Source organism: Arachis stenosperma, chromosome 1 (genome assembly GCF_014773155.1).
Source record: "Arachis stenosperma cultivar V10309 chromosome 1, arast.V10309.gnm1.PFL2, whole genome shotgun sequence".
Classification (NCBI taxonomy): Eukaryota; Viridiplantae; Streptophyta; class Magnoliopsida; order Fabales; family Fabaceae; genus Arachis; species Arachis stenosperma.
In genome coordinates, this window is record NC_080377.1 from 12812340 (window position 1) to 12832395 (window position 20056).

Here is a 20056-nt window from a genome sequence, read left to right on the forward strand (position 1 = left end):
CGTGTCAGAGGTGGGCCCCGCAAGGACAGGCCCATCTTTCTCGAAACTTCCTCACAGTTGCAGCAGGGAGCTGGTAGGGACGCGTGTCCGGGTCACGTGATAAGCCGCATGTGCCCGACCGCTCGGGTCGTGTACTCGTCGGGTTGGCCCAACCCGGGGTAGGTTGGGCCAGGCCGTTACAGATAATTACGTAAATTTCAGGAATCACTATAAGAATTTATTCTTCAAATAATACAAAAACAAAAGATACAACTCTTTATTTCGTACAAAAGATGACATAGAATATTAAAAAATCTTGACATAACCCCTAATCCCAATGGACAACACTAGGTTTTATTGCAAAAAACACTGAAATTAAGGCACGGATCGGATAATGTTTATTACTTATATAACTTGCTTAATTAACAAACTATTGCCAAATGATGCTTGGTTATAGCAATCTAAGTTATCCCCTGTGCTAACTCCAAATATGCCACAATATCTCTTGTAAAATCCAATCCGATCTTCAACCCTAGCATCCCACCCATGTCCACACTCAACTCCACCGTTGATTATGTTGGTGATCACGCCGTATCCAGGTACTCGGCCGGCCGCCCTGTCAGCATCCGACGGTGTCCATCTTCCGGTGATAACATCATGGCTTGATGGCTTTTTACCTTGTGGAGTCATCCCAAACCATATGGCAGTCTTGAATGAAATTATTGCATTTTGGGCTACTAAATCAGGATTGTTGAGAAGATCTACACCAATAGCTCTACCCGCTGGCCCATAATTGAAGTTGCTGTAGGATATTAATTTAAAAGATTATTAGCAACATCATGTATAACATGTGACATTAACAATGTAAAACACCATATGTTATTTGCTTTTTTTGTTTAAATACAATTATTTGACAAAATGATAAGTATTTGTTACTAATCTTAAACAAAGGATTAGAGACAGAATTTAGTAGAGTATGATAGGTGTAAAATATCTCGAAAATTTTATCGTCGTATATTATTTAATTTGTGGGTTTAAAATTTTTTTACTCGAATTCTAACCTATTACTCGTAGAAATAACTCTTCTTCGATTCAACCCATCTAATCTTTTAAATAGAGTTTAGATCTACAACAAATTAATTTTTAGCATATTGAATTAAAGGAATATTGTAGAAAAAAATACTAGTAATTAAATATTATTTTTGTATATCTGACAATAATATATCTAATTTGATAGTCCAAATTAAAAAAAAAAAAAAAAACAGATTGGTCCATAGTGTAGTAAATAAACTTACTAAGAGATTTGGATGGGTCCTCTTCCATAATATTGTTTACCAGGAGCACATGGCCACTCATTGGAATTAGAACAATAAAAGAGCTCAAAACATTGCATTGTGAGACTGCTTGAATGACAGTATGTACCTTCGTACATCTTGAAATAAACTATTCATCCGTGATCCATGTGATAATAACATATTAACATCATCTAATAGATTAACTATTTTTTTAATTTTTTAGACGGGCTTTTCGATAATCAAAGGATTTTTTTTTAAAATATAAGCTAAATATAATAATATCCATTTGAGGCATAGATTAGCTTATTAAAGGGAATGTTTGTCGTCTTCTTAGTAATCGTCACATATAAAACTCAACTAAGATTTTGTGAACAGATATATGTCACGAAAATACTGGCTGTATTAAAAATTAATTATTAAATTAATTATTATATATTTATTTTTACTGTTATTGAATCTTGACTACTATTAACAGAAAATTTATCTAATTCATCAAAAAATTATGATGGTGAGATTTAAAAATCATTATTTAAAATACAAAAATATTATGTATATATTAAAATCTATTGTTAAATTTATTATTATGTATTGTGCATAAATATGTGTATTATTTAATTCATTTTTAATATATATTTTATACAGATAGTTAATTTTATTAGAGATATAATTATTTATGTACTTCTTTTTATTTATTTAAAATTTTTTTAAAAATAATTTCAAATTTAGTAATTAATTTTTGTTATACACTTAAGATCAGATGATTGTTTAAATTTTAAAATAAGACCATTTTAATAATAATAATAATAATAATTTCGGTATTTAAGCATGACACCTTGGATCATTTCGGTATTTAAGCATTTGATCAAACATAGATGAACTAATATAGTTCGAAATGCCACCGGTGACAGCGTCGGCGTCGGCGGTGTAGGTGTTGGTGTCGGAGAATCTTTGCATTGGCTTTGGCAGCCATTGCCCACTAAACAATAATCATCACCGGTACCACACCAACCCCACCGGCTACAACACAAGTTATTAGGGCACAATGCACCACCAGCTTGGCTACCACATTGTTCAGCTGTGCCACCATGTAACAAAAATAATGTTAATATTAATAGGTTTAGCATAAGATTAAGAATTTTGGTGTAATTCATTTTTATGAGAGTAGTGTGAAGAAGATGGTTTAATTTATATATATGTGTGTGTGTTTGTGATGTGTTAGTTTCCTTGGGGTTATGAAGTATTTGTGTGTTTGTTTAATTTTATGAACATGGGCTGCTTCCAACACTTAGAAAAAAACAATGGGGAGTGGCTGCTTTCACTTGTATTATAGGTCAGACTGATGTTTGTTTGTATCTGAATTTGTTAATTTTGTAAATTATTATTAATGTAATAATGCAGAAAAAAAGAGTATCTTTGAATCATTAATTTGTTTTCAATGATCACTATTAAATATATTTAATTATTTTAAAAAATATTTTTTATAGTAGCTAATTGTAAAAAAAGACTCCACATACATATTTCAATGGTTATTTTAGATTAAAAAATAATTTTTACTAACCTTTAGATACTATAGTCTAAAAATGTTTATCAGTATGGTCAGGTTAGGTTTAAGTAAATCTAGATACGATTCTAAAAGATCAACAAATTTATTTTAATCCAAATCCAAAAGTGATTCGAAATAAATCGAATTAGATTTGATATAAAATTAGTATATATAAATTTGTAAATTTTATACAATAAAATAATAAAATTTTATTTTAAAAAATTAAATTTAATAAATGTTATATTATATTTATATCAAAATAAATTATTTTAAAATAAAAATAGTATCGTATAATATAAAAAATATTAATTAAAGTATAAAAAATATAATATAACATCACTAATTTTACTTTAAAATATATTTTTTATTATAAAAAATAACTTTGTATTGAGTCGATCTAATCCAAAAATAATATCGAATAAAAAAATAACAAATTTAAATTCGACAAAATATACCTCAAATTCAGACCGAATATATATATATATATATATATATATATATATATATATATATATATATTAGTTATGCACCATTAAAAAGAATTTTCAACAAAAGTATTTTCATGTGGCCTGATGGGTGATGAGCAATAATGAGAATGGCATAGAAAGTTAATTGACAGTATGCGTTTCAAGATGTTAATCACTGTTGTTTATTGAACTAATTAGGGCTGAAATGAAAGGCCAAAATTAGGGTCAATTTTCATCAATTAAGAAAAACTAAGGGATCGTCGATCTAAGCCAGCCATTAGATCTTATTATATAAATAACTAAGATTAAAAATACATAAATCTTTCTATTATAATTTATTTTGCCATTGGCCATCACAGTGTAAACTTATAAATTATCTAAACGGAGGTCGCAATTCATAATTAAAATTAGACTGTTGTTCATCATTAAAAGTCTTGATTAAATGATTGTATTGTTTAATTTCTGTTTCATCTTGAATCATACGATTGTCACATTTTGATTTACATCTCTGCACTTCTTTAGGGTGTCAAACAAATTTTAAAATTTTCTAAAAAAAGTAGTATTAACTAATAAAGCACCATATTATTAAAATTTAGTAGAAATATCGATAAATCAAAAGCTTTAATTTTCTCTTTATTAGTTGATTCGTTAGAAGAAAATAAATAAACAACAAACTCGGAACTGAACTAACGCATGAAATTCTCCCGAAATCTCTCCTCGAACTCCGAAAATAAAGGACACAACAGATGAAGACCTCATCCAACCCAACAAATTCGCATAACCACCCTCAACAAACCTCAATATATACGAGATACATACTCAAGTTGTAGGTACGCTATTCACTCTAATTCTCCTCTGAACTCTCTCATACTCACATTTACTTGGACGTCGGAGTCCCTTTTCAGGTACCCAACGCCGCCTCCCCAGTAGAAGACGACGTTCCTCCTCCTCCACTCCAAGGAAAGCTAGTCTGTGTGTTGTCAGAATGTGCTATACCTCGGAGTCAACTCTCACGCAGGAACATTTGGCGCCCACCGTGGGGCCCGATTTACTTAACCCCGTTTTTTCTTTGCCCTGTGCATTTTTTATCTCCTCTGTTTTGCAGGACACAAACAATGGCAGACGAATACAGCCACGCTCCCTCCGACGTCAACCCACCGGAGATGGTGGCAATCAATGAGGCCCTCAGGGCCGAGAATCAAATGATGGCCGAGCTCCTGCGTCAGATGGAGCACGATCACGCGAAAGGCGAACGCAAAAATGCCGAACAAAAGGAAGACAACAACGAGCACTCCTCCGAGACCAAGCAAACTACTCCCAAAACGACAAAAACCATAGTCAAAAGAACCAACCCCTTCACAAAATCAGTTATGAATTTCAAAATGCCCGAAAACCTCACACTACCGTCAACCCTAAAACCTTACCACGGAATAGGAGACCCGAATGTCCATGTAACCAAATTCTACACTATGATGTTCATGAATAAAGAATCCGACCATATCCTGTGCCGAACCTTCCCGACCTTCTTAGACGGAGCCGCACTCATCTGGTTTTCCAACTTGCCCGAAGGCTCCATTTCAAGTTTTGACGAGTTGGCCGACCAGTTCGTCAACCACTTCACTGCCTCAAAAATCTATGTCCATAACTCAGACTACCTGAGCACAATTAAACAGGGACCAAACGAAAGTCTAAAAGACTACATGACCAGATTCGCAGAAGCAACTAATGAGATACCCAACCTGAACCCCGAAGTCCATCTCCACGCCCTGAAAAGTGGCATCTGCCCCGGGAAATTCCAAGAGTCCATTGTCATAGCAAAACCTAAAACCCTGGCCGAGTTCCGAGAAAAGGCAACAACCCAAATCGAGATAGAAGAATTCCGAGCACTCAGGAGGGCTGAAAAACCCACACAAAACAGGGAGGAAGACAAGCGAAGCAGACATCCAACCAGCAGGACAGACCAAAGGCCATTCAGACTGACACCCAAGTTCGACACATACACTCCCTTTAACACAAAAAGAGAGGACATAGTGAAAGATATACTACACTCCAAGCTCATCAAACCACCAAGCAGAGCCGGCACCTACCAAGACCAGAGACACGTGGACAAATCCAAATACTGTGCTTTCCATCAAAAGTACGGCCACACGACGGACGATTGTGTGATAGCAAAGGACGTGCTCAAAAAATTAGCACGCCAGGGACTGCTGGACAAATACATCGACACACGAAGTCAAAGGAAAAACACCGAAGGCCTCGGCCACCAACAAAAAACAATCGACAACCCCCGAGACAAGGGGCGAAAGGTAGAAAATGATAACAACCCACCCCGCCGAATAATAAATTGTATTTCCGGTGGTTTTGCAGGTGGAGGATGCACGAGCTCGGCACGAAAGAGGTCATACCGAGCCATGATGACTATGACAGAATCGGCAATACCTCGACCGAACAACTCGAACAGACTTGCAATATCATTCAACTCCGACGATTACAAGGCCACTGACCGAAACCTAGACGACCCTGTGGTCATTACTGCAAAAGTCGGGGAGCCCTTGGTCAAAAAGATCCTCATGGACCCAGGGAGCAGTGCCGATGTATTGTTCTACTCAACATTCCAGAAAATGAACTTATGTGACAAACTCCTACAACCGTCATCCGGAGAACTGGTAGGTTTCTCAGGTGAGTGAGTCTCTATCCGAGGTTATATATGGTTAAAAACTACTTTTGGGGACTACCCCAACAGCAAAACTTTAGAAATACAATACCTGGTAGTAGATTGCAAAAGTCCCTATAACATTATTTTAGGCAGGCCATCGTTGAATGCGTTCAACGCTGTTGTTTCCACTGTACATTTGTGTGTCAAGTTTATTTCACAGGACAATAAGGTGGTGACAATCCACGGAGACCAGAAGGAGGCCAAACAATGCTATAACGCCAGTCTAAAAAACGAACAACCAAAACACCTCGACCAGCAATATGTCCAAGCAGTGTATAACTCAGACCAGCTACCTCCCCTGGCAGACTTGGACCCAAGAACAAACATCCAAGAACGGCCTATACCCCTTGATGACCTCACCAAAATACAATTGGCAAGCAACAAAGATAGATACACATATCTCGGAAACGCACTAAAAGAGGCAGAACAAACTCAACTGGTGGAACTCTTGAGATAAAACATCGACTTATTCGCCTGGACTCCAGCAGATATGCCCGGAATAGACCCGAACGTTATCTGCCACAAACTTGCAATCAACCCGTCAATCCGACCTATAGCACAGAAGAAGAGACACTTAGGAACTGACAAGAGGACAACCTCCTTAGAGGAAACTCAGAAATTATTATCCGCCGGGTTCATCAAGGAGCTCAGGTATTCAACGTGGTTGGCCAATGTCGTGATGGTAAAGAAAAATAATGGCAAATGGAGGATGTGTGTCGACTATACAGACCTCAATAAAGCCTGCCCAAAGGACGCATACCCACTCCCGTGCATCGACAAACTCGTGGACAATTCCTCTGGCTTCCAATGCTTAAGCTTTATGGACGCTTACTCCGGTTACAACCAAATCCTGATGTATGAAGGAGATCAAGACAAAACCGCCTTCATCACTGACAACGGTAACTTCTGCTACAAGGTCATGCCATTTGGACTCAAAAATGCAGGTGCCACTTACCAACGCCTCATGGATAAGATCTTCTCAAAACAAATCGGACGGAACATAGAATTCTATGTTGACGACATGGTGGCAAAGTCAACACAAACGTCAAACCACGCCAACGACCTAACAGAGATTTTCCAGCAACTTCGAAAATACAATATGAAGCTCAACCCGGAGAAATGTGCCTTTGGGGTACAAAGCGGGAAATTCCTTGGCTTCATGCTCACATGTCGGGGTATAGAAGCAAACCCAGAAAAATGCCAAGCCATTCTCAATATGCGAAGTCCGAGGACAATAAAGGAAGTGCAGCAGTTAACCGGCCGACTTGCAGCACTCGCAAGGTTCCTACCATGTATAGCGCAACGATCGCATCACTTCTTCAAAAAATTGAGAAAACAAGAACAGTTCCACTGGTCCGAAGAATGTGAGACAGCCTTCACAGAACTCAAAACACTACTCACAACACCCCCAATTCTCCGAACGCCAGCAACAGGTAAACCACTATACTTGTACTTATCAATCACTAACTATGCTATCAGCTCCGTTTTGGTAACAGAAATAGACAAGCAACAGCACCCAGTCTACTTCGTCAGCAAATCACTCCAAGGTGCCGAGTCCCGCTATCCAAAGCTAGAAAGATTAGCTTTAGCACTTGTTATAACAGCCAGACGACTACGGCACTACTTTCAAAGCCACACCATCATTGTTAGAACGGAACAACCTCTAAGACAGATACTGACGAGGCCTGAACTGGCGGGAAGGCTAATCAAATGGTCCATCTAACTTTCAGAATACGACATACAATACCAGTCCAGAGGCGCTATCAAATCACAAGTGTTAGCCGACTTTGTCGCCGAACTGACAAACGAAGACATATCTCCCCAGGAAGACCCATGGACACTATACGTCGACGGGGCCTCAAACAGCAAAGGCTCTGGTGCAGGAATACTCCTCGAAAATAGCCAGGGAATACAACTCGAACAATCACTACAATTCACCTTCCACGCAAGCAATAACCAGGCAGAATATGAAGCTTTAATAGCAGGACTACGCCTGGCACAGACCATGGGAGTAACAAAAATAAACGTCAAATGCGACTCACTCTTGGTAGTGCAACAGGTAACAGGAAATTTTCAAGTAAAAGATCCACTCCTCGAGAAATACAACGCAATGGTTAACAACCTCATCAGAAGGTTCGACAAATTCGATATTCTTCATATACCAAGGAAACAAAACAACAGAGCAGATCTTCTCTCCAAATTGGCAACAACAAGAAGTCAATACAACAGCCCTGTGTTGTCACAACTAACACTGGACGAACCCAGTGTCACCTTAACGACAATTGCAAGTATTTCACAGGAAGACGACTGGAGAACACCAATCATAAACTACCTAAGAACAGGAATGGTACCCGACAACATCCAAGACAAAAAGAAATTCAAAAGACAGGCGAGCTTTTACACGCTACTAGGAACTGAGCTATACAAGAGAGGTTTCACAAGGCCACTCCTCCGATGCATAAACACGGCCGAAGCAAAATTAGCCATGGATGAGGTCCACGAAGGGGTATGTGGCACTCACATCGGCGGCAGAAGCTTAGCCGCGAAAATCCTTCGAGCCGGTTACTATTGGCCAACAATAAAACAAGATTGTATGCGAAAAGTGACCCACTGTGATCAATGCCAACGCCACGCACCAATCATTCACAACCCGGCCGAACAGCTACATACATCCGAGGTATGCTGGCCATTCAACAAATGGGGGCTTGACATTCTCGGACCATTCCCTCCAGCTCCAGGCCAGGTTAAATTTTTAATTGTTGCTATAGATTACTTTACTAAATGGATAGAGGCCATACCATTAGCAAAAATCACTTCTGAAAAAATGATTTCTTTCGTATGGAAAAATATATTGTGTCGCTTTGGTATACCTCAATCCATCATCAATGATAATGGAAGACAATTTATAGACCAATGATTTACAAACTTTTTGCAAAATTTCAAAATAAACCAACAATTTACCTCGGTCGAACACCCACAAACTAACGGTCTAGCAGAGGCTGCCAACAAGATAATTTTTCAGGGCCTCAGAAAAAAACTGGAAGACTCAAAAGGCGAATGGACCGAGCTCATCCCAAAAGTGATTTGGAGCTACAACACCACGGAACAATCTTCAACAAAGGAAACCCCATTCAGATTGGTGTACGGAAGCGACGCCATGATACCAATCGAGGTATCGCTACAAAGTAACAGAACTGCAAACACAAACGAAGCTGACAACATAGAAAGAAGGAAAACCGAACTCGACTTGATTGAGGAAGAACACAACAAATCAACACTATAACAGCTAGCAACAAAACGGGCTATAGCTCGGAAATACAACAGGAAAATCAAACCAAGGACATTTTCAGAAGGCGATCTCATACTCAGAAGGGTTGAAGACGTACGAAAGCCGCACGGACATGGCAAGCTAAGTGCGAATTGGGAAGGACCATTCAAAGTATACAAAGTCGTCGGCAAGGGGGCTTACAAAATACAAAAGCTCGATGGAACTATCCTACCGAACACATGGAACATATCATCCCTGAAATTATATTTCAGCTAATGTATAAGTCGGACACGGTGATGCACTCTTTTTCCTACTACCAGATTTTTTTCCTAAGGAGGGTTTTGCTGGAGAGGTTTTAATGAGGCACACCACCCCGCACTTTTCAAATACATTACTAATATTTTCTCTATTCCTATTTACACTACGTTATCAAAATCCTAACGCCAGATTTTCGATAAGAAAAACTCATCAAAGATAAAGGGTGGGTATAACAACCCAGTACTTCAACCCCTCAAATCAGCAAACGCAATCTATCTAAAGAACTACACAAATGCACCAACATATAACAATGAGCTTCATACTTGCAAGCAACATCAACACCTCTGACCGAGGAACAAGTTTTCAATCAAAACAATTCACAAAAAATTACATAAGTCAAACTTTTCACAAAGTCAGCCTTCAGAAAGGCAATACTGACCTAACACAAAATTACAAGTCAAACTTTTCACTACGAGACAGGATTCTCTCCTTCCCCCTCAACCTCGTCCTCATCATCAACCAACTCACCTCCAACAACAACTTTGCAGGGATCCATTCTCGACAGATCACAATCAGGCAACAAGAACTTCGCCTGCTCCACAGCTCTATCAAAACCAGCTGCAAACATTTCCAGACCATGATGTTCCTTATCCTCCTCAGCCTGCTTCTTTTCAATCCCAAGCTCAACAATCCTAGCTTCTAGAGCAACCTTTTCCTCACCAGACTTCTTCAAAGACGACTCCGCCTCTTTAAGCTTTTCTCCCAACCGGTCCACCAAATCCAACGCATCTCGGAGCTTACCACTCTTCTCCATATTCTCCCGCATAAGCTGATCCATCGCTGACTTATCAAAGGCAGCCCTGGAGCACTTCAACTCCTCGGTCCGACCAACACACATTAAGCGTGCCCCAATCACCTACACAAAACCAGGAAAATAAATACCAGAAAAACTAATACAACACGCATAGAAATACCAACAATTATACCTGTAAGTACTGGGCAACTCCAACCTCACCCACTTCATGAATCAGCTTAACATCGGAAGGATTCTGCACATACTCGTCCGCCATCACAGTAAAAGGAAAATGCTCACCCCATAGGGAGGTCAAATCGTCATCACCCCTGTAGCTATGCAACACTTTCTGGTTCTCTGTGAATTTTTTCACCTGGTCCAGGTTAACCTCGCCCCTCAATTCCCCCTCGGTCACATCTTTATTTTTCTTCACCTCGCCTCTCTTCCTTTTAAAATTAACCTTCTTAGGAGACGGTTGATCGACCTCAGCACCCTTTTCGGCCATGGGTTGACTGGTTGAGCCCTGTTTCTCGACATTCTTCGTTCGGAAGAAGGCTCGCAAATTGGACGAGGTCACCTTCGGCGCTTTCTCAACTGCAAAAATACAAAGCAAGATACATCATTATCTATAAAAAAAAGAAACAACAAAAAGAACCAAAAGCAATTACCTATATATCCATCAAGGGCATCACTATCACCCTCTAATTCAAGAAGATCAACAACAGACAGCAAGCTCGACGACGAGATATGATTCACCAAAAACTCCACAAGCATCTCATTTCTATACTCCATATTGTCCATCCCAAGTATTTGTCTAGGCCTCGGAACCCAGAACAAAGGAAACCTCTCCAAAAAACACTCATCAACAAACCACGGATACTCACCCTCTACAACCCCTACTTTCAAAAATATTGACTTGAAACCCTTATAAGAAGACCTATACAGACTAAAGATAGCACGCCCAGGAACACTAGCCAAATTCAACCAACATCCCCGCCTAACCCCCTTACACTGAAACAACGCAAAAAAGACCTCCAGCGACGGCTCAACCTCCAAACAACTCATCAAAATCTGGAATGCCCTAACAAAAGCCCATGAATTAGGATGCAACTGTGACGGGGCACACTTCAACTGCATCAACACACCACACTCAAACTCGGAAAAAGGAAACCTAACGCCCAGGTCAACAAAAATACAGCTATAGATGGAAAACGCGATCGTTAGTAGAACAAGGAAGAAACTTAAGTTTCAAATCACTACCCTCCCTAACCCATGAAGAAGCAGACCCTAACTGAGCAACACTAAGTTCACTGGATCCCAAACCCACACGTCTTCAACCAATTTCACTTCCGTTCTCACAACCGACCCTATTTCTACCTTCTTCCCCTTTTCCATTTTCTAACAAACAGTATCAAAGAGAAGACAAAAAGAATGACAAGACAAAGCAAACAAAAAGAAAACACAACTAACCTTTACTCATCTTCCGCAAACAAGAGAGAAGAAAAAACGAGACACTACATGCAAATGGATAGAACAAAAAAGCCAGACAGTTAGCCCACTATCTCCATCGCAAACGTTACACCTCCCAGAAACGAGCCCTAGCCGTCCAACGTGCGGGTCACATCACTCAATCAACGGCCAGATCATGAAAACCCTTTCCCATAAGCCAAAGTGCATTAAATGCAGTTGCATTTTTCCAAAATCAAACTCTCTCTCCTACTACGTGGTCCGCGCGCAAATTCAAATCAATACACAGCTTAAAACTAAAGACAGTGAACGCGTTAAACTTGGGGGCTCCGAGTTATAGCTCGGCACAAAAAACCAAAAATTCCCGCGAAGCTCAGTCCCGAGTTATAACCCACGAGTAAAAGCTTAACCCGTTCACAAAACAGGTCAACCTTGGGGGCTATGATCCGTTAGAAGAAAATAAATAAACAACAAACTCGGAACTGAACTAACGCATGAAACCCTCCCGAAATCTCTCCTCGAACTCCGAAAATAAAGGACACAACAGATGAAGACCTCATCCAACCCAACAAATTCGCATAATCACCCTCAACAAACCTCAATATATACGAGATACATACTCAAGTTGTAGGTACGCTATTCACTCTAATTCTCCTCTGAACTCTCTCATACTCACACTTACTTGGGCGTCGGAGTCCCTTTTCAGGTACCCAACGCCGCCTCCCCAGTAGAAGACGACGTTCCTCCTCCTCCACTCCAAGGAAAGCTAGTCTGTGTGTTGTCAGAACGTGCTATACCTCGGAGTCAACTCTCACGCAGGAACATTAGTAATATTTTTTAATATTACAAATCACTTAAAAGTTAAAAAAAAAAAAGTGATTTTACGATAATAGTAACACTTGTTTACATCATGATTTCTTATAAAATAGGAGCAATTTTTTTTAAACAATTAAATACCATAAAAAATATGACTCTCAAATGGAAAAACATAAAAGATACAACCATTTATTTCATATAGAAAATCACACATCATACACGCCTTAACAAGCTAAGCAATAAACATGAAAATAAAATTACATGACAAACTCAATAACAACCCTAATTCCAATCCACAACACTCATAATAATCTTTTCTTAATTAATAAGTCAACCACACTAATGCGATTATATAGGTGGTAAAATCATTATATCATGGATCATTAACGATTTTATTTCCGTGGCTAAACTCCTTATTTCTTGTAGTGATACTTGCAATTATCACGAGCTAGCAATTTGGATACCTAAATTAAACGACCTTTGGTTGTTGCAATCTAAATTATCCCCAGGGCTCACTCCCAACAATTGGCAATATCTCCTAAAGAATCCGATCCGATCTTCGACCCGAGCATCCGGCCCATGCCCACATTCAAGCCCACCATTGATTATGTTTGTGATCACACCATATCCGGGGACTCGACCGGCCGCCCTGTCAGCATCGGACGGCGTCCATCTTCCGGTGATAACATCATGACTTGATGGCTTGTTTCCTTGTGGTGTCATCCAAAACCATATGGCAGTTTTGAATGAAATTACTGGATCTGTGGCCACTAAATCAGGATTGTTAAGAAGATCTACACCAATAGCTCTACCAGCTGGTCCATAGTTGAAGTTGCTGTAAGAATTTAATAAATATTAGTAACATCACATTATAATATTAGCATGTCACACATTAACAATATCATATTACACATCTATATATATTAGATAAATTATTTGCATCATTGTATTTAATTCAATTTAATTAATCTCTCTCTCTCTCTCTATATATATATATATATTCAATTTTTTAAGAGAGATGGTCAAACTAATGATAAAATATGTCTGATTTTATATATGAATATATATATATATATATATATATATATATATATATGTCTTATTTTATATATATCATTAAAAGATACTATTAAAATTTAAAGATAAATTTTATCATAAAACTGTCAAACGAGCTATGTTATATGAAATAGAATGTAAATTTTTTTTTTGGTAACTAAATAGAGTGTAAGTTGAGTCATAATAAAAAGCAGATAAGCATAAATATAAATTAAATGTGGCAAAAATAATGAAGCTGAGATGGATGAATGATCAAATAAATAATGTTTATTGTTCAAAAAATATATGGTAAAATCTCATCTCAAGTTATTTGAATATATGAAAAAAATGTTAATAAAGATTTAATTAGGATGATAGATCGGATGGAATATAGACAAATGACAAAAAAATATAAAAAAAGTTAAGAAGATTATACTGTTAAAGAAATCTATGTATAAATAGTTTTATTGTAGGCACGGACGGACCCAAGTGGTGGAGAGAGGGGGCATTTGCCCCCACAAATATTTTATAAAGTAATTAATGAATATATATAGATATATATATTTGTCTTTTTATTAGATTATTTTTAAAAAAAATAAATAAATCAATTAATCAACAAATAATTATAATTAACTTCACTACATTAGCAAATTAGTTAATAATCATGTTGAAACTTAACTTTATAATTAAATATAACTTTAGTTATTAGTAATATTTTTAAATATTAGTTAACACTAAAAACATATTCTTTATATATTAATATTTTTTATTAAAATAGTCTTTTCTATAATATTATACTGTAAATATTATAAGAAATAAACATCACAATTAAGGAAGAAATAATAAATAATTATTTAAGAATACATATATATATAATGATATTTAGTTTTGTCAAAAATAAAAAGAGAATAATTATAAATTTTTTTATCATAATTTAAAATAATATATTGTTTACGAGTTAATTAATTTATTTATGTATATATATATATATGTATTGATGTATATTTTTAAAATTTTAATATATATATATATATAATTTTCGTTTCAAACTATAAATATATTTTCTATTTAAATTTTATCTTTATATATTTTTGCTCCCACCAATTAATTTTTCTGGGTCCGTCACTGATTCTAGGCATATAACATAATAGGATTTACTAACATTATTTAATCTATGTAATTAATCATAATTTACCTAGTAGGATAATACTTTATTATTATTGTTGTATGTTGTTACTTGTTCTAAAAAATTGTTAACTGTTTTAGACAAGATTTTTTTTATGATAGTTTTAGACAAGATTAATTGGTAAATTCATGCATGCTATAGTAGAAAACTTACTAGGAGATTTGGATTGGTCCTCTGCCATAATATTTTTTACCAGGAGCACATGGCCATTGTGCAGAGGGGCTACAATAATCTGACTGGCTATTTTCTTGTAGAAAGCAATATCCCCAAGCGTATGGTCCATCAGGAGCACTTGCCCATCCTCCTAATTATTTAAAACATTTACATATTTAATTAATTAATTAGTTAATAATAATAATAATAATAATAACCATATGATCAATAATGTACTATTCATAATTTCATATTTTCACTCAAAAATAAAGTCAATAATTTATATATACTTAATGGAAGCTTTAATTTTCGAAAATATTTGATAACAAAAAAAAAAAATCAACCAAAAATAACCATAATTTATTTTATTTAACATTCATTAATGAATACTAAATAAGATAAGTTTTGCTTGTTTTTTTACCTCCTTAACATTTTTTCGTAGTTTCTAGCTACCTAAAATATGTAAAACTTGATTGTGATTGTTGAATGAAACTGATGTAAATATCTATGTTAAATAAAGAAATAGATTAGAAGTCATCCATATCCACGATCCACGAAATATCCCACCAACTATCCATCATTAAATATAATATCCAAATAGCTTTTATGTAAATTTTCTTACCAACTGGATATAATAATATATGTGATATTATTAGAGCTAGATTAGCTTATTAAAGGCCAGGGAAAATTTGCTTTACCACACTTAACTTATAATAGTAAGATTATTAAATATTAAATAAAAATTATTTTATACTGACATTACATAAATATAACCTGTAGTTTCATGGGAAGTTTGACCCAAGAAAGCCGCAACCTCCTTTTTGCGAGTGGCATCGTCGCCGGTAGTGCCAAAGCCGTTGAAAGATCGAGCGGCGGTAATGAAAGCATTATAGGTATAGAATCCATTGGCATGACACCGTGGATCGTTACGGTACTTAAGCATTTGATCAAATACAGAGGAACTAATGACGTTTGCAACGTCGCCACCGGGTGGCGCCGGTGATGGTGGTCGTGGTGGTGAAGGTGTTGGTGGACCTCTACATTGGCTTTGACAACCTTTACTTGGTAAACAATAATCATCTGTCTCACCACACCAACCAAATTGACTACAACAATAATTGTTAGGGCATAATGCTCCACCTGCTTGTCTACCACATTGTTCTGCCTTGGCACCAAGCAACAACAATAATAAGGTTAGAGAAAGTAAATAAGGCAATTTGGCGTTTAACATTTTTTTGAGAGTAAGGAAGAAGAAGAAGAAGACTAATGTTTTGAGTGATGAGTCAATATGATTAAGGCAATGAAGGTATTTATAAGTGCGCTATACGTTAGGATACCATTAATTGATTTTTTTAATCTTTGTTTTCTATTGTTGTTATTTGTTTATTCTCAACTTGGGCTGCTTCCACCATTGTTGATATTATAATTTACTAGTATAACATGGTCATGTCGGTTATGTTGTCTTTTTTATTTTTTTATTTTTTAAGGTACTAATATAATTATTAGATTAAAGTATTAAAATTGTTATTATATAATGTCTAATATTTGTTTTTATGATGATGATGATGATAATAATAATACTAATAATTACAAAAGCAACTACTATTTTTAATGTGATAATCGAAGAAAAATTATGTACTTTATCATTTTTAGTAATTTACTTAATTTAAATATTATCTTTTACAATGTCTTTTTAACGAAGTATTTCAACATTTAATAATTATAAATAAATTGTTTGAGGTATTTTTCAAAAATTTATTTCATAACATTTTTATTTTTAAAATTTGATGATATGTTAATCTCATCATGGATATTTGAGACCATTTACCGTTAAACATTAAATAATTTATAATTTATAATAAGAATGTCTTCATATATATAAAAAAAAAAGAAATGAATTCTCATTTCCGGTCAGTTTGGGCCAATTCAAGAAATTTGGGCTTTTTCGGTTAGGCCCAATGACAAAAATAAAAAACATTCCTGTTAGTGTAAAGGCCTCCCCAGTCCTGCAATTCATCAACTCAGGATCAACACTCATCAGCCAGCCAGAGCTCACCGTCGCCGCCGGAATTTGACTGACAGAGGGTGCCGTCTCCGAACGTCTCTGCCACTCACCCTCTTCTCCTCGCCGTGGAATCTCTGCTCGGAGCTCTTCTCGTTGCCGTCGCGAACTGCTCCTGCTCGTCTGTCGTCTCCTCGCCGTAACGAGCTCTGTTCCCGGCGTCCCTCTCTTCAAGCTCTCTCTCTATCTCTACGAGGTCACTGTCAGCGCCGTGTTCCTCCGAGCTCACTCTGTCACCGCCGTTCCTCCCTCGGCGTCTCACCGGTAGGCCACTTCTTCTTCAGTTTCATCTTTATTTTCTAGTTAAATTTTAAGATTCTGAGCTGAGTTTGTGTTCTCAAATTGGATTCTGAAGTTATTGTTGGCATGAAGTTTTTTCCAAAATTTTTTTGATCCAATAAATATCTTAAATAAATTTATATAATTCTTAATTTACAAAACAGTGCCTCTTTCTTCTCTTCGGACGGAGCTCCCGCGCTCAACACAGTATTCTCCAAATTCCACCTCACTTCAAAACTCCTCTCTCTCCGACTCCGATTATGCGAAACCTTTTCCATTCCTACAAATGAGTGCAGGTACCATTTGCTTATTCTATTCCTCACCAAGTTTATTATTATTATTAGGGTTTAAGTGATTTATATAAGCACTAGCTGGATTTTAATTGAAGCGCTTGAGGAACTTTTGCTTAAATTTATGTTTCTTCAAATACGAATTTTTTCTTCTATCGTGTGAATTTGGTGAAATAGTGAAGAAAATGATTGATAGTTGGTTTGATACACTTATTGATTATAATAGGTGGCGCATTTGGTGGCAATAGAGGGCTCCGTCCAGTGCCTCCTGAAAAGGGTATTTTCCCATTAGACCACATGCATTTATGTGACCTGGTAATGCTTTAATCTTATTTCTCAATCTGCAACTGAGTCTTAACCTATATTATATCTATGGTTATAGTTGAATTTCGAGGAATAAGCCGTTGCAACTTGTGTATTTTGTTTCTGGACGATTAGTCGAATCGATAATGAGTAAATGTTTCCTTAATGCCAAAATTGATACAATCAATATGTTGATACAATCCATATATTAGAAAGTAATTAATTCTTCCCTTATTTGGTAATAAGGAAGATGTTTACAAGGAATTGTTAGGGGGATAAATTATTTCTCATCAATTTTTTGTGTGTTGCGTTTGTTTCAGGAGAAGAAAGAATATTTGGGTTGTCTGAAAACTGCGGGTCACCAGTCTGAAAAATGCAGGGACTTCTCAAAAAAGTACTTGCAGTGCCGAATGGAAAAGTGAGTCTGGCTTTTCTGTGTTATTGATATCATATTTGATTGGCTCTAGTGTTTTTCTTTGTGTAGGTTAGCTTAAGTTGGAATGTTTTTAGTGCACTGTTTCTTTTTAATCTTTGGAGCACAACATTGTGGTGTAACTCAATTAGTGTGTGGCATTCTAAAAAACTCATATTCAGCGGATTTGGAATAATCATTCTAAAGTTTTTGTGATCTGTTTGAGTGAGCATGCAGTTTTGAGAATGGGAAAAGGAGTGACCGATGCCATTAAATTCGTGTCTAATTGAGCATGTGACTGAAAAAAAGTATAATAATACGGTCACACGAATTTGCTAATTACCAATCTCCTTGATGACCTTGTCCCAAAGTTAAAAGATTAGGGAGCAGTTCTTAAAGAGTTAATGTGATCAGAAAAAAGGTGTATATTAAGGCATAAGGTTATTGTAAGATGAAAGGTAAAACAACCAATAGTTTTGAAGAAGGTTCTTTCTTCAATGGACGCGAAATTGTTTTTCAGGCTCTTAAGACTCAGTTTTAGTTGTTCTCTTCGCATAGGAGTTTGGCAACATGGGAGTCATATCCGGACTCTACCAATTTGTGTAATTTTCGCAGAAAATTTTACAAAGGAAAGATGGAATCTAACTTCACATAATCCAAAGTATTTCTCATGGTGAAATGTAATGTTTGGAAAGTTTTATTGGTCATCTTTATCTGTTTCCATGCTCAGCGTATATTATTGATACATGATTACTGTTAGCATTATTTTTGGTATACATGGTTCTTATTCATTGGCTTCTTACAGGAACCTAATGGCTAAGCAGGACTTGGCAGAACTTGGTTTTAAGGAAAGAAATGGAGAAACTCCTGAAGGGAAACCCACTGAGAGGATTGATAATTTGAAAGACCAATGAACCCAAAGATTTAACAATGTATATTACTTTTGGGATAAGTTTGGCAATGCCATTTCTTTAGTTTGTCATTCGATTCCTCTCGTGAAAATTTTACAAAACCATGTCATGCTCCAATTTTCACCTTTGATAGATGGAGTCAAGTATGGGACCGATAAAAGTATCTAGTTCAGTGGTAAAAACTAACACATGATAGGGTCTTGTAAAATTTTCACACGAGAGGATAAACCTGTAAGTTAGCAATGGTATACCGAGGAGAGTGTGGCTGGGAATAAAAATTGATGGGAAAGAGTTTATCCCATTAATGCAAAGTGGTAGTTGATTTGAGGATCTTGCTCCTGAAAACTGATGTAGTCTGGGAAAGGCAAATGATAGGTTTTTTCTGAGTATCAATTTTGTACTTCAAGTTCAGAACAATTTTGTACCGAATAAGATGTGTTTCCAAACAAATTCTCTTGTCGTTATCCGGTCAACGTTTGTTCATAGAGGTAGTAGAATTCTTTGCACAATTGAAATCCATTATGAAATGACGTTAGGATTATTAAGTTGCTGCAATTTTATCATCATAACCAAGACAATTACATGATCTGATTAACTAAATATTTCTTGCAAGAAGTTTTTTTTCTTATGGGTTTTCTTTTCCCTTTCTCTTTTTAGGGGATAGGAAGTGAAGCGTCAATAGAGATTATTCATATATTTGATAAAGAATTTTTTCTGATCTCATAAAGATATGAGTTTGATTCGATGTGGATTGTGGAGTAAGAAAAAAGGGAAAAAAGAATAGCATACTCTTAACATTAGACAAATAAAGAAACAAAATTTA

General features: G+C 36.4%; 4 protein-coding genes across 4 annotated transcripts; 2 read left to right on the forward strand and 2 right to left on the reverse strand.

Moving 5' to 3' along the window:
• Positions 1-384: 384 nt before the first annotated feature.
• LOC130975452 (endochitinase A2-like) lies at positions 385-2425 on the reverse strand. Its single transcript, XM_057900252.1, has 4 exons — positions 2217-2425; positions 2107-2178; positions 1275-1379; positions 385-781 (listed from the first exon to the last, which is right to left on the reverse strand). The coding sequence occupies exons 1-4, from the start codon at positions 2423-2425 to the stop codon at positions 385-387; spliced, it is 783 nt and encodes a 260-aa protein (XP_057756235.1).
• A 1974-nt stretch (positions 2426-4399) lies between these two features.
• LOC130975463 (uncharacterized) lies at positions 4400-6457 on the forward strand. The gene is made up of 2 exons (XM_057900261.1): positions 4400-5963; positions 6090-6457. Exons 1-2 carry the CDS (start codon positions 4400-4402, stop codon positions 6455-6457), a joined length of 1932 nt encoding a protein of 643 aa, XP_057756244.1.
• A 6310-nt stretch (positions 6458-12767) lies between these two features.
• Positions 12768-16243, reverse strand: LOC130966845 (endochitinase-like). Its single transcript, XM_057891671.1, has 3 exons — positions 15751-16243; positions 14977-15127; positions 12768-13437 (listed from the first exon to the last, which is right to left on the reverse strand). The coding sequence occupies exons 1-3, from the start codon at positions 16205-16207 to the stop codon at positions 13044-13046; spliced, it is 1002 nt and encodes a 333-aa protein (XP_057747654.1). The 5' UTR covers positions 16208-16243; the 3' UTR covers positions 12768-13043.
• Positions 16244-16988: 745 nt separating this feature from the next.
• Positions 16989-19713, forward strand: LOC130961741 (uncharacterized). Its single transcript, XM_057887741.1, has 5 exons — positions 16989-17302; positions 17482-17613; positions 17834-17922; positions 18231-18328; positions 19128-19713. The coding sequence occupies exons 2-5, from the start codon at positions 17604-17606 to the stop codon at positions 19234-19236; spliced, it is 306 nt and encodes a 101-aa protein (XP_057743724.1). The 5' UTR covers positions 16989-17302; positions 17482-17603; the 3' UTR covers positions 19237-19713.
• Positions 19714-20056: the final 343 nt, after the last annotated feature.

What these genes read in the sequence shown, in the direction of transcription:
- LOC130975452 (XM_057900252.1), bottom strand. Translation starts at nt 2,425, where the DNA reads ATGAATTACACCAAAATTCTTAATCTTATGCTAAACCTATTAATATTA. An exon ending in CAAAGCCAATGCAAAGATTC is followed by an intron (nt 2,179 to 2,216) that starts TCCGACACCAAC and finishes CGCCGACGCTGT; the next exon opens with CACCGGTGGCATTTCGAACT. An exon ending in GGACCCATCCAAATCTCTTA is followed by an intron (nt 782 to 1,274) that starts GTAAGTTTATTT and finishes AATATCCTACAG; the next exon opens with CAACTTCAATTATGGGCCAG.
- LOC130975463 (XM_057900261.1), top strand. Translation starts at nt 4,400, where the DNA reads ATGGCAGACGAATACAGCCACGCTCCCTCCGACGTCAACCCACCGGAG. An exon ending in AGAACTGGTAGGTTTCTCAG is followed by an intron (nt 5,964 to 6,089) that starts GTGAGTGAGTCT and finishes ACATTATTTTAG; the next exon opens with GCAGGCCATCGTTGAATGCG.
- LOC130966845 (XM_057891671.1), bottom strand. Translation starts at nt 16,207, where the DNA reads ATGTTAAACGCCAAATTGCCTTATTTACTTTCTCTAACCTTATTATTG. An exon ending in AACTTCCCATGAAACTACAG is followed by an intron (nt 15,128 to 15,750) that starts GTTATATTTATG and finishes TTAAATAATTAG; the next exon opens with GAGGATGGGCAAGTGCTCCT. An exon ending in GGACCAATCCAAATCTCCTA is followed by an intron (nt 13,438 to 14,976) that starts GTAAGTTTTCTA and finishes AAATTCTTACAG; the next exon opens with CAACTTCAACTATGGACCAG.
- LOC130961741 (XM_057887741.1), top strand. An exon ending in ACATGCATTTATGTGACCTG is followed by an intron (nt 17,923 to 18,230) that starts GTAATGCTTTAA and finishes CGTTTGTTTCAG; the next exon opens with GAGAAGAAAGAATATTTGGG. An exon ending in TTGCAGTGCCGAATGGAAAA is followed by an intron (nt 18,329 to 19,127) that starts GTGAGTCTGGCT and finishes GGCTTCTTACAG; the next exon opens with GAACCTAATGGCTAAGCAGG.